Source organism: Rhinolophus sinicus, chromosome 14 (assembly GCF_057876585.1).
Source record: "Rhinolophus sinicus isolate RSI-liver-muscle chromosome 14, RSI-T2T, whole genome shotgun sequence".
Taxonomy (NCBI): domain Eukaryota; kingdom Metazoa; phylum Chordata; class Mammalia; order Chiroptera; family Rhinolophidae; genus Rhinolophus; species Rhinolophus sinicus.
In genome coordinates, this window is record NC_142514.1 from 4,070,464 (window position 1) to 4,085,037 (window position 14,574).

Here is a 14,574-nt window from a genome sequence, read left to right on the forward strand (position 1 = left end):
ATGGAAGTAGCAGAGTACTGGGAATTTTACAATAGCCCGCATGCCCGTGTGAAAATGGTCACAGCTGTGCTCCCTCATTCCACAGAACATGGCCTGGAGACACATTTCCATAGAATCCCAATAAGCAATCACTGTGCACACCCAGATGGCTTATTTGATCACAGGACACAGAGGCTCAGGCTACTGTGACGTTCTTTTCCCCCTTCACTGCTCCGATGCAGCAAAACTCCAGCCAGACAGCCAAGATACCAGAGCTCCAGCCTGCTCCTGCCAGGCGCCCACCCCCATCTGCCAACGCTGACCTTTCAGACCAGACCTGCCCCCAGTGCACTGGACCCGGGCCCAGCCCCAGCCGCAGCCCCAAGCCGGAAGACCCAAGTCCGGAACCTACTGGTTTGGGCACCTCGGATATTTTCAACTCGCCCAATTATCTCATACTCCCTGAGCTGTTTTAGCCAGTGATTCAATCCTCTGCCTCCATCTGACCAAAAGAGAACTGTGCACTACTGAAGCCATCATCCGTTGGAGGGGCGAGTGGGTGGAAAGGAGAGGCTGGCATCTATGAATATCCTCTCATGTAGGATTCAAATGGATGGGCGTGTCCTGAATATACCGTCCTTTGAATGCTGTAGGGGTCTTCCACTTTCTAGAATGTATGTGATCAGAAGTTCATATTCTCAAGCTTCCCAGTTGGAAGCCAGCATGTGTTCTGTAGATTTTCAGGCTGCCTGCCCGGCTGCCCTGACAGAGCCCAGCTGCTGAGTCTCCTTATTAAACACAGCTGAACAGGAGCACTGGACCAGGTTCATCAGCCATTTGGTACCACTGGCATCTCAAACGGACTGAGCTAGCCTGCTTGCCACAGGGCTGGGGCCCGCACTCAGAACAAACTGCTTCCCCAGGAAATCAAAGGAAAAAGATACCATACGCAGGGCTGGAAAGGAGCTCTCCACCTCAGGAGCATGACTGGATTACAGGATTCAAACTCCATCAGGGTCGTGACTGGGATCCAGAGGGTCACCTCATCACTGCCCAAACAGCCTGGCGACGGGTGTCCATGGCACCACTGTCCTGGGGGGATGAAGCACTGGCCCCGCGTCATGAAGTCTGGACACGTCCTAAACTTTCTGTATTACTCCAAATTCTGACTGCTGCGAGGCATCCTGTTGCCTCAGCACGTGCTGGGGGGCTGTCCCTCCCTGACACTGTCCTCTAACTGCTTTCCAATGTCAAGGGCTCAGGCAGCATGAGCAGAGGAAAAGGTCAGAGAGAGAGCCCACGTTTGTGCCTGGGAAGTCTCCTCGGCTTCCAGGAAACAAGTCGGATTCTTTGGACTTCCCTCCATGTGGCTCAATTTTGCAGGCTACGACTTTTTCTAACCACAAGCACCTAATCACTCCGGACCTGCCCTCCGGTCACACAGCCCCGCGGGTCCCCATCGGGCCGACCCCTGGCTCACCTTGGGATTGGTGCGCTGCTGCAGCCTCCTCTCTTCCCTCTCTCTCTGCAGCCGCTCAAACTCTTCTCTAATCTCAGCGGGCGTTCTCCTCCTTTCCACGACCTGTGGGCAGAATCAAGAGGAGAGAACAGTTAAGGATCCAGGAAGTGAGGAAAACACCCACAAGCGCTGGTCGTTAACTTGTGCGCACATGTTGCCCAGGGCTGGTAATTCCTTTCCCCCGGGACTTTGAGAGATGTCAACGGGACCGGGATGAATTTCCACTCCAGACACCTTCAGGCCCTGGCGAGGTGAGGTTCACCGTCACAGCCACCCAATTCTGGGCCCTGGTCAGTCCCAAGGTCATGGTCTCCAGAGAGACGTAGCAATATTTCCTCCATTTAGTAATTTATCTCTGAGGCTGCAGGAATCTTACAAAGAGAACGACACCTTAAGAATTCCTAACAAGTCCCAGGTAACAAGTGTTCAGCATCGAAACGAAGGCAAAGCTGTACCCAATGGCACTGCCACCTCTCCCGGTGTGCTGCGCCAGCACCTCAGATGCCCTCTGAACACCCTTAAGTCTGGCTGCTTTTCAAACCATGGCACTCTTCCCCCTACAATACGATATGAACATCAGAATGTATGGTTATCAGTTACACTTTAGTATAAACAATACTCAGGGACCAAACAGCAGACCACGGTAACACGCAGGGAGTGACAATGATGTCACATCCATGAGAAAATAAGACATCTCATCTTGGCCTTTCTTAGTTTATCATGAAAGGGAGACAATCTATTTGAGATTTCAGAGGCAGGGAAAGGCCACTGTGGACCTCAGGTGTCACATCCGGGAAAGAGGAAATGCACCATGTGATTTCTAAGGGCCCCCAATTCTAGGGCCTGGGAGAAACACAGAGGGTGGGAGCAGAACAGACACGACTGAAGCCATTAGATGGATGAGAGGGGAGAAAAGACCAAACAGCATCTCCTTGTATCCGTGGGAGAGATACAGGGAAGTCTTGAGGCTGCTCAGAGAACATCTAAAAAAGGTAGAAGATGTGAGAAAAAGCTATCTTGGAAATCGCAAGTTTAAAAAAAATGATTTTTAAAAATACATGCTTACAGCAAAAAAAAAAAAAAAAAAAAAGAAAAGAAAAAATCAAAGCAGTACAGAAGGCTAAGAAGGAAAAAGTACAATTTCCCCTACACCACCCTCCCTCTTCTCACAGGCCAGAACTTTCTATGTATCTTCCTAAAACTCTTCTATGCATATGTATGTATGTATATATTTTAACATAAATGAGGTCACATGATAGGATCTGTGCAACTTGATCTTATTATCCAGCAATATAGAAAAATAAATACAAAAATTGGCTGGCCTATCCAAAACTACTTTTGAGAAATTTGTTCACTAAAGCTTTCAGGAAGTACACAGAAAATAATGAAAACAACATTTTCTCCTCTAATAACCCAGTGTAAATCACTAAGTCCTGAAAAGGGGGAAGGTGGTTCTTTTCAAGGAAGTGTTAAAATAAAAACACTGTTAAAACCACCCAAGAACTAAAAGTCCTTAAATGGCATGACAATGCCTGCTCTGTGACCTCACAAACACTCAGTTACACTGAACTGAGATGGCGAGTTCACTCTGCCAGTTCGTATAAACAGTGAGGGCATGTGCACCCATTTACGGCACTTTCCCTGCCCCAAGGTCACCGGTCTGGGACAAAAAGCGATGTACAGCTTTTCAAAGCTTGCATTATCTTCTCAATCTGCTCTCAGCCTCTCCATTCATCAAAAGAAAAAATAAAAGCGCCTTAGGGCAATGTAGGTAGTCAACTATTCCATTTCACCTTGAAGATGAAGAAAAAAGGATTAAAATAGTTTAAAAGTTGTTTGTGACTCTTAAACCCCAATTCGGTGGATCTGTGACTCTGGAACCACAACTTACTTGGACCCCTGCCAACGGTGACATAAGCGACTCATTACTAAGGAAGGAGGGTCTGGATGGGAAGCGCTTCTTCCATAAGGCCCAGAGTCACGGGCTGTTCTATCTGGATGAAAAACTTCATACTGAATATTCTATTCAGCGGGACACTAACGTTAAGAACATATATTAAACAAGTTTATTAGCCCTAACTTTAACCAGTGACATACTCCATGACCATGCCCCCAATTTTTTTTTTTTTTTTAATAAATAGATTTGTAAGACCCCAGGAATTAAAAGACTGGAAGGCACCAGGCCCCACAGAGACCAGAGCAGAACAAAATTTGTTTTCAGGACTTTTAGCTGTCTGACCTTGGCTGATTAAATTAATAGCTGCAAATTACTTTCTCTCTGCCACGCTCTGTGATAGCTAAAGAGGCAAATATTGCAAAGGTGATAAGTCATTGCATTTCTAGTTGTATTTTAAGGTTTGTAAATAGTTGGTGCATAATCAGAGCTAACTGTAAAGTCAAGTGCTGGCCTCTCTAGAGCATGAAGAACTTGGCAGGACAGGGGACCTCACTCCGACTCCCACAGGCCCCTGACACCTCTTATTATTTATGTCCTTCTTCACCCAGAGTACATTATGACAGAGAACGGAAGAACACTAAGCCAGCGGCAAGTGACTTTATTTCTCAACCTCAGTAACCTTTAGATATAAGCATCTAGGAACACCGCATCCTAAACTGCATTACAGGTGGTAAAATCCCAGGCATTTTTAACGTTTTCATCAACAGTGTATCATATGCAGCCCATTCAGTTAGCTCCTCTAACTGTAATCTAGCACCTGTACTGTTCTCCTTGCCCATCCACCAACTATCCCTGTGCTAGCCAGGAAGACCGACTGACCCTGTGGAAGAGGGGAACAGAGATCTCTGAAAGCGAGGTGGCCTGCTGGAAAGAGGATGGAAACCCGGCTCCCTGACATCCCCTCTGACCCCAGGTAAGTCACTTCACCTTTCCAAGCGTCAGTTCCCTCCTAAATGGGCGATTACACTACATGATGCCTGCGGTGTCGTCTGGTTTGAAAATTCTGATTCTGGCTAGTCAACTTTGATTTTGGAATAATTTTAAAAAATTATTTAGAACAACTGCAAAGATAACACAGGAAGTTCTTGTATACCTTTCACCCAGCTTCCCGTTATCATCTCACAGGACCACATGACAGCTGTCAAATCTAAGAAACTGACATAAGTAGATTACTACTAACTAAACCCGTACTTTCTGGATTTCACTAGTTTTTCCACTAACATCCCTTTGATATTCCAGGATGCAAGACTGCATTTAGTCATCACGTCTCCTCTAATCTGTGAGTGTCCAAGTCCCAGTTTTCTGACCTTGGGCACATTACAGCCCTTAATCAAGGTTGACTTTCTTAGACACTGTAAGACTGATGTCAGGGTCCCAGGGAAAGGTGAAATATGGAGAATGTAAAGGACTGCAGACAAAAACGCAACTGTGGGTGACCTGGCCCCAGGGGAGCTTCTCTAACTCATCTACCACTGGAGAGTGCTATCTGAGTTACGTGGTTTTCATCCCACTTGCCAGCTGTCACCACATTCAACAGTCAAAGCATTCACAGCTCACAGCTGGCCTTTCGTCATCCTGAAGAAGAGACCGAGTTCATTTTCAACGTGGTTATCTGCACAAACACCGCTAACCCACTTCAAGAACCAAAATGGCCAGTTTTACATGTTGGGAATGGTTGTGTTACAGTCCTTTGGAATCCTGCCAGAGAATGGTAATCTCCTGAAGTTTAAAAAAAAATCTGAAAATTTACCTAATCACTGAAAACAGGGCCAATACTTTACGCAATCTGAAGAAGCTCCATTTCATCTCCAATGCCCACCAACAGAAAGGGGGTGATCCCAGTGCTGGGGCGGGGAGCGGGCCATGTCTCTGGAGTGCTCTGGCATCTCCGGATTAAAGGCGGATCAGACACTAAGGGTTTTAATAGTGACTGACCGGACGGTTAGACTAACAGACACGTGGTCAGTGGGGCAGAGGCTCTGACCGAAGTGGGAGAAGCCTCCTAGGAAACAAGCCGCCAGCTGGAGCTGTCCTTGGAGGAAGGAGGAAGCAGCGCCGTACGGTGCGTTCGGGCTCAGTGAGGCTTCTCCTTCAGTGTGGAGCATGGGCTCAGCTTTCCTATCGTATGCCAGGCACCGGTACCCACGTGGGTAAGTATCTGGGGAGGTGTCTTCATGTAGTCTCCTTGAAGGCATTTTTATCTTCAGTGAAGGCTTAGTATCAATGCAAAAAAAAAAAAAAAGCCAATTCTGATCGATGAGAACTTGATTTTCTTAAAGCACTTTACTAAAAAATATGAATATAAACACTCCTCTAGTCACCATCTGTGACTGCATACATACTTTTAGAATCGCTGCTGTGTGTGTGGTTTTGCTTTGTTTCTAATGGAGACATAATTCGGTTGGGCGATGGGAAGCCATGCAGTATTTTGCCAGGAAGATGTTACCCACAAGAATTGGGATGACGCTGCTGGGAATCAAACACCCAGACCGGGAAGTGGGGACATGTAAGAGAGGCCTACGGCTTTTCAGGGGCCCTGACTGCCGCTGTGAAAAACTGTAACCAACGACACGCACGTCTTCAATAAAAGGGATACTTTGAAGTGGTGTATAAAGTGTGAACAGAAACTTAGTATATATGACAGGATTTTGTTTTCTTTTCAGCATGAAAAATGCTAAGCTCAATTAGACTTCACATTTAGCTACCACAAACTAATTTGACGAGAAGCACTGCTATTTCCATCAAGCCAAAGGCCAGAAACCAAATGCGCACTGGAGCCAGGCAGGGCGCATGGACGAGTGAAGGGCCAGATGAAACACAGCAGGGAGTGGTGGCGGCTGGGACAAGCTGCACGGCATGGCCCAGCCTCAGACTTAGGTGACTGTCGCCTCATGGGGGAATTCAGATACAGTGTTGCCAGATCTTCTGATTTTTTAAGAGAAGATAGGAGGCTGGGTTTTTATGCAAAATCTCCCAAGTTTTAAACGTCAGCGACTACAATTATCGTCTGGCCAACCAAAACATGGCTATAGGCTGAATACGGCTGTGGGGACAGAACCCCAAAAAGCAGTTTCCAGGCTCTCAGCCTCACATAGACAGGTGCTGGCTCAGGTAGTAAATGGCCAACTGTGATTGCATGGCCATCAGCTGTGGCTAGTTGGCCGTCAGCTGTAACCAGTGAGCCATTGGCCACTAATATAACTGCTGTGGCTACGCTAGGAGAGAGAGGAAAAAAGAGAGAAGAAGAATGGGGGCTAGCAAGATGATGGCGGCTGGGCTGGCAAGCGTGGATGGCGGTTTGCGGACAGTGTGGATCCAGCCTCCAGTGAGAGTATAGTGCCGCCAGAGAGAATATAGTGGTATGACTCCCCTATCTATGGCTCCTTGTGTGTTCCTTTTTGGCCTCACCATATCCTGCGTTCTTGTATGGGGAGCGGGACCAGAGACCCCGCCGGGTCTCCTGCACGACAAATGGCGCAGCGAGCAGGGTCTCCAGCACGACAAATGGCGCAGCGAGCAGGGTCCCCAGCATGACAAATGGCGCAGCGAGCAGTGTATGGTGCCGGCCAAAGCTCTCCGAAGGGCGGTGGAGCAGTTTGTGCGTGTGAACACCCAGTCTGAGGAAGACCAGGAGGAGCAGCTGCCGGAGAGCTGGACCCCCGTGGAGGGGTGGCAGGACGTGGACGGTTCTCCCACCAGCACAGGAAAAGCCATGCAGCTGCTGGAGAAACGGAGCCCCGTGGAGAGGTGGAAAGATGTGGACGGTTCCCCAACCAACACAGGCCGGAGAAAGCGAAGGTCGTTGCAGCCCTGTGGGCCGGGGAAGTTCCTGCTCAGGCAGCCCAGATGCAGGACTTATAGTCCCAGGAGGTAACGCTTGCTGAGTCCTCCGTGGGAGATGAGGGTGAGGTCACGGTCGTCCTTCACCCCCAGGACAGCCCTGGAGAAATGACTATGTACTATGGGGAATTGCCTTCCATCCCTAATTTAATGGACCGCTTGACTGTTTGTTTGGGAACTGTTGTTAGTGGAACTGGGGGATATTTGCTTTTGTGTCTTGACTGGCCGCCATTGAGAATATGTAAGCACCTTGATTGTGAGTCGCTGTTGTTCCAGCAGGGTACCCTGAGAGGCACAGAGAGAGTGGCAGTGCCTTGAGAGCCCTGGCTGAGTCCAGGAAGTCTGGCTGTGCCCTGAAGATACCCTGGCTGTGCCCAGGAAGTCGGGCTGTTCCCAGAGAGAGTGGCAGTGCCCTGAGAGCCCTGGCTGAGTCCAGGAAGTCTGGCTGAGCCCTGAAGGTACCCTGGCTGTGCCCAGGAAGTCGGGCTGTTCCCAGAGAGAGTGGCAGTGCCCTGAGAGCCCTGGCTGTGTCCAGGAAGTGTGGCTGTGCCCACAGAGAGTGGCAGTGCCCTGAAAGCCCTGGCTGTGTCCAGGAAGGGTGGCTGTGCCCACAGAGAGTGGCAGTGCCCTGAGAAATCCTAGCTGTGCCCGGGGAAACTAGTGGTACCCTAAGAAGTCCAGGAAGTCTGGCCGTGCCCAGAAGCACTGGTGGTGCCCTGAGAAACCCTGGCTGTGTCCGGGAAGACAGGTGGTACCCTAAGAAGTCCAGGAAGTCTGGCCGTGCCCAGAAGCACTGGTGGTGCCCTGAGAAACCCTGGCTGTGCCCAGAGAGCCTGGCTATGTCCAGGATATTGCATTCACCTCCAGGCTCCTCGCACAGGGCCCCTCGCGGAAGACGCTTGTCACGTAGATTGTGAGGCGAGAGCCTGTAGGGGTGGAGTGTGGGGACAGAACCCCAAAAAGCAGTTTCCAGGCTCTCAGCCTCACATAGACAGGTGCTGGCTCAGGTAGTAAATGGCCAACTGTGATTGCATGGCCATCAGCTGTAACCAGTGAGCCATTGGCCACTAATATAACTGCTGTGGCTATGCTAGGAGAGAAGAGGAGAAGGAAAGAGGAAAGAATGGGGGCTAGCAAGAAGATGGCGGCTGGGCTGGCAAGCGTGGATGGCGGTTTGCGGACAGTGTGGATCCAGCCTCCAGTGAGAGTATAGTGCCGCCAGAGAGAATATAGTGGTATGGCTCCCCTATCTATGGCTCCTTGTGTGTTCCTTTTTGGCCTCACCATATCCTGCGTTCTTGTATGGGGAGCAGGAGCAGAGACCCCGCAGGCCTCCCTGCACGACAAATGGCGCAGCGAGCAGGGTCTCCCGCACGACAACGGCCCACGAGCCACCGATATTAAGCAGTAGCGGGAAGGACAACAGAACCCTGTTTCACTTATCTCTCCGCCTTATCCAAAGGTGTTTAGAAGGTTTTCATACTAGAATCAGAAGAGATGGGCATATAGGTTTGAGATTAAATACCAGAAGAACTTCCAGGGAAATCTTACATGATGATGAAACAAACAACTCGATGACAGTCAATTTAATGTTAACAGCCACCCAAAATTTCGGAGGCATCAGAACCAAGTTTCTTTAATGAAACTAAATGACCACACCTACATGTGCTTACAGCAATCTGGCGTTTTACAACCTATATCCATCTTCATTTTCCGGGTAATAACATGGAAGTACAAAGCAGTCATGTGACTTGCCCAAGGCTCTAAGACTAGGTGGCGGCAGAGCAAAAGAAAACAGAATCTTCTGAATTTGAGTGATTGTTCTTACACAGCATGGCTGCCCGGGGTAACCTACTTCATAGATACTTGCTATCTACTATTTTGTTTCACTCCCTCTATTTGATAACGTTCTGATAGCATAGTACATCTAGAAGTGCTGGAAGGGTCATTTTAAACAATGGAATCCAGTAGTTCTCAACTTTTCTCTGCTTGCATTTTGTTCACATGACAACACGTTCCCGACAGAAACACTTCCTAAATGCAGTTCCTGGTAACTTAGGTGGAGAGAAGAGCAGAGCGTGGAGGGGGAAGGAAGTGTATGTGTAGACAGAACCTCATCCTTGCAGAAACTGTCTTCCATCAACCCTGCGCTGCTGCCCTGCTCCCTCCCTCGGGTTAACAACCGCTAGTCTAGCCTGTCTGCTCCTCTTACTTTTCCCTCGACAGGCTGGGAAATGGAGCACAAGGTGGATGGCTGACTTGCCCAGGCCCAGAACTCAATCCCTTCAACCAAACACAAGGCGAGGAGAGAACTCAACGTCTTCAAATATTTTCAAAGATGTCATCTCAGGTTGGGGACTTGGGGGTGGCTGTTTAATGACCTTCCTGGGATACTGGACGCACGGTTTCTCTTACCTCCCATCCTTCCATTTCCAGTCCTCTCTTCCCATAAATATCATAGATGGCCCTGGTCTGGGGGTCACTAAGCACTGCAAACAAAAGGTGAGACAGGTTTACAACATACAGAATTCACTCTCCGGTCCCGACAACGGTATCAGTCAGCAAACCCCCACCTCTTACTCTTCCCTGTCCCACCAGTCTCCCTAGAGATGCTTTTCTTTCCCTATGCGTCTTTCCTCCTCAACGCTTTTCAGAGCTAATCTAGGCAATGTTGAAAGGTGGCTCCAAAGGACAAACGCCAGATTTTCATATCCAAGCCACTCTTGTGAGTCACACCTTGTAGGAAGCTGCACTGACCCTCGTGTCACTCTAGAACAGTGGTTTTAAAAAGAATTTCATAAGTTTCCACCACAGTCTATAAAGTACCTTGGCTTGAAAGAGTTAATTCCAGTTTCTAAAGAAGCTTAATGTAAAACTAGGGACAGGCTGATACTAGAAAAATCTGACTAATTATTTATTCTGTAGAGTTTCACTAACTCCTAGGACAGTCTATGCTGTGTGTGTGTGTGTGTCCTTTTTATTTGTAAATCATTTTAAAAGACGCAAACACCTGTCACTGTGGTGTTGGCCACATCACCTGAGGTTCATCAGAAAAAGATTTTTCAATAAGGCTGAGGGCTAATCAAAGGATACCTGAACCAAGCCGATATGCCAGTAAAGCTAACAGTCATCATCTTCCTCCGTTACTCTGCCAATTTCTGTTCAAGACCTTTGAATCTTTTCTCCCCTGAGACTTTCCATATATTTTTAGGCCTAATTAAAAAATGATGTAACTGGTTCTATTCATATTCAAATCTAATGGGGAAGAAAGAAATGCTGACCACTGGAAAACATGGGCGCCAAACTTCTCGCGTTAATCTCTAGGATTTAACAAGGACTTGATTCACTCCTTTACTTTAGCCCCACGTTAGGCTAACGCTGGGGCCAGAACTGCTGCCGCAGCATTTTCACAAGCATTGGTAGGGTTTTCTTGTCGCTTCTTCCCAAATCCCAAAAATAATCTACACCAGGTATTTGCGTAATTTAGACAATAGTAAAATCAATGCGGCTATTTAGTCAACAGAAAACAATAAAAGGAACAGGCATTTGGTCAGAACCACCATATCAGTGGTCTGAATAGAGTGAAATTTGGTGGAGACACTAAGCCGACAGCTCACATATATAAGCCACAGCCTGAGTTTTATTGGTCATTAAAATCTAACATTTTGGTAAAACTGTGAAGTGGAATACAGTATATGCTTTTATGCCTACACCGAGAGGTCTTTATTTTGTAAAGAAACACATGATCTAATGTTTGGTCTAATTAAGGAGAGAATCACGAAATGGCTCTGGAATAAATAACTTATCTTACTCGGTATTATTCTAGGAGTGATTTAATATTTAAAAATTGTTCATTCTTAAAATTGTGGCAAACTCTAGGTAACATAAAACCGATCATTCTACCCATTTTTAAGTGTACAATTCGGTGGCATTAAGTCCATGCACAATGCTGTATACCCACCACCATCTCTCAAACAGAAACTGTAACTATTAATGACTTCAGTATTTTCTAAACAAATGTGTCACAAAATACTCTTTCTGAAATACATGAGATGGAGTTGTAAAAATCTGAATTACCTGATTCTATTTCCTGTTCGCCTTCTTAACACCATTTACTTTCTTTTGTTAGAAACTTTCTTTAACTGAATGCTACAGTAGAGCCAATAAAATCACTTTCAGATGAAAAAAATGCTCTTGTATTTCCTCACAAAGAAAGAGAACAAAGAAAGCCTGTCTGTAACGATCAGCCTTTTACCGCTAAGAGTTCCCTTTGGAAGAAAACTAGTCAATGATTTAAAACTTGAGTATTCCCCTGCAATTCAGACCCTGCTCTAACTTCACCTGTATCCTCATTTTCTACTTACTGGACACATATTGATTTCCAAAGCAAAATACTTCTCTTTCAAAGGACTCTGTCAGGAAAAAGTACTAAACCAACTACCTCTTTTATACACCTCTAAGGACTCTCTTTTTCTATTCTCTACAAATCAAGTCTCTTAAAAATCGAATACCTGCTACCAGGGCATTTCTGTGAAGCCAAGCCCTCCACTGACCTTCATAAGCCTGGTGAACAAGGTTAAACAGTCGTTCCGCCTGTGATTTGAGCTCTGGGTCTCTGTGCTTGTCGGGATGGTAAAGCATACAAAGCCTCCGGTAGGCAGCTTTCAGCTCTTCAGAAGAGGCCTACAGAAAGAAAAATCCAATTAGAGAGCAATCAATGCTACTTAAATATTACCGTTTTCACAATCAGCCCTGAAATGGGAACCTGTCAGCCACTTTCCAACGTGTTTGCTCTCGACACACAGGACATAATGAAGTTATGCTTTATTACTGCAATAAGCCCTCTTTTTTCCCACAGTTAATAAAGTGATCAATTATGTACATCAATAGCAACTGTGTTTTGCTGGGGAACGCTGCTTTAGATGGAATGAAAGCTGTGTCTTTGTAGTGGTTCAATGGGGTCTGAGCTGAAACTGAAAACATCAGAGACCCGCTAACTCTTTAACCAAGTTGAAGTAAATCATGCCAAGGTCCTCTGCTCAGAAAGAAAACGCTACACACCAGTAGAAAGAAAGGCCATGCATTTAATCAGTGCTCTGTCAAAGGAAACTCAATGGATACGCACCCTTACAAATCAAAGACAAAGAAATAAAATTGTAAACCCAACACACCTCTAATTCAAACTCTCCTTCTGAAAGGCAGCACGCGAAGCAGACAAAAAGGCTTCACTACCCTATAGTTAAAACAGAAGCCTCCCCCCCGGCCCCCAAAGGCCCCTACCCAACACATACAATCTCCAGTTCTCCTAACCAGTCACTTGGAGGGAAAAATACGAAGAGCACGGAGCACGAAACAACAGGTACAATGGACGCTGCGCGTCACGGAAGGGGAGACTGATGGGAAAAGCCGGGACCACTTTGCCTGCCTCAGCAGTTAAGTTCTCAGAAAGACTTCCTCAGAGGCCAGGAACACTGGCCCGTCCCTCCAGCTGGCCCCTCGGGGCTGTTTTGGGGAAGATTATGTCTCATTGTCCTCAGGGACCTGTTTGGTCTACGAGGGGTGATGCCGAATGGGCAGTCCTATCCAGATGATTGGTCAAGTAAAAACCATTTTATTCTGGGAGGTCACCCACCATTCTGAAAACAAAGCACATTTCTGGGTCACTGACAACCTGCCCCAAGGGCCCGAAAAACCAGCCATCTGGGCAGAGGAACGGGAGCAGGGCCCAGTGAGGATGCTGAGGGCCGACAGTGCTCAGGGTCGGGTCCCGGAACACAGGTCCACAAGGAGGGCAGTCACAGCGACAGTCAGTCAAGGGATCAAGGTTATATGGGGAAACGTTAAACTATAGTTTTCTATCATTTCCACAATTTTCCAGTATCTTCCAATTCCAGGACTTGAGTGTTTTTCACCGATGGGAAAGGCAAAACTTGAGCAATAATTTTTGGCATGTCATTCAAATATTTTCTATTGGGAAATACTTGGAATAAGTTATTCAGATGTGAGAAAATCAGGAAATGTGTGCAGATTTACCAGCAGTTTTAAACAAGGAATTCTGAAGCAATACAGGGAAGGCAATGAATGTGACTGGAGAGCAGGCGGCCCGGGTGCCTCTGACTGGTTTCTTGGTCTGAGGAGTAGATGGTTGGGGGGACGACCACTACGAGCCTTCCTAACTTTACATGATTCTGTTGTTCGCAAGAGAAACAGCTGACCTGGGCCACTCAGCTGGTCCGTTAAGCCAGACATGGTGACCTTCGCTGTCTGTTTAGACAGAGGCTCATCTGTACATACTGGTGTTTGAAGCCAGCAGCTTCTTGAAGGTGTCCACTAACTATTTCCCTGGAAAAGGGTCAGGATCTTCTTGACTCAGTGTCCTTTTGCCTCCAAGAATGAGGTAGATGTCTGCCCTGGTCTAGCACCAGTCTTTCCTCCATCTTCTCTTCGGGAATTACACTGTTGGGTAATTTTTGGGTGATTGCCTTCCTCCTTTCTCTCCATCTGGTCACCTGAGTAATTTACTCTGTAGTAATACACCAACCTTCAAGTTCACTGGTTGAGAAGGCAAGCTTTGGAGTCAAACGGCCTGTGTTTGGAGACCGGATCTGTCACTTCAAAGCTTTGTGGCTTTAGGCAAATGAGCCCTCTGACCCTCAGCTTTCTCATCTACAAAAGGGGACAGTAACAACTCCCAGGGATGGTGTGAGAATGAAATGAGATCGTGACTACAAAGTGCTTCATAAGGGACCCGACACTCAGCAAAAGCTTACAAATTGTAGCTCTTTTTCCTTGTTTTCTTACCTTGAAGCAACAGTGGGCAGCAGTACTTCTCTCCCAGAGCAATTGCGAGGAGAAAATGAGATAATCCCCATACAAGTGCTTAGCGATGCCTGCATGCAGTGGGACTCTAATCACTTTAGCTAGCATTCTCACCACAATTCAATTTTTTTAAATTAAATTTTATTTTTTATATGAGTTTCAGGTGTACAGAACAACATGATTAGGCATTTACACCCCTCCCCCATCTACTACCCCTCTGACATCGTACACACCGTTACAATACCCACAGTTCAAGTCCGATGCCCCTTCGGCAGCATGCTCACTGCGATGGGACCATTCAGGGAGGGTGCTGCCCGAGTGCAAGGATAACAGCACGATTCCTTCATGAAGTCGCCCACGGTGGTGAAATGCACCGAGCTGCGTGCTCACATGTACCCTGTGCTGCATGGCTCTCCTATTTCAGGAAAACCACGAGACTCCACAGAGGCGACGGGCCTCA

At 47.2% G+C, this 14,574-nt stretch overlaps 1 protein-coding gene across 2 annotated transcripts in view; it reads right to left on the reverse strand.

The window, feature by feature from the left end:
- DNAJC11 (DnaJ heat shock protein family (Hsp40) member C11) overlaps positions 1-14,574 on the reverse strand; it is a 61,939-nt gene that overhangs the window by 28,777 nt on the left and 18,588 nt on the right. Inside the window, exons 2-4 of one of the 2 annotated variants that reach the window (XM_074334151.2) lie at positions 11,849-11,978; positions 9,711-9,784; positions 1,460-1,561 (exon numbers count right to left, since the gene is read on the reverse strand). In XM_074334151.2, the coding sequence (XP_074190252.1) occupies positions 1,460-1,561; positions 9,711-9,784; positions 11,849-11,978 (306 nt within the window). The remainder of the gene's footprint in view (positions 1-1,459; positions 1,562-9,710; positions 9,785-11,848; positions 11,979-14,574) is intronic. The other variant, XM_074334152.2, reaches the window with a different exon arrangement.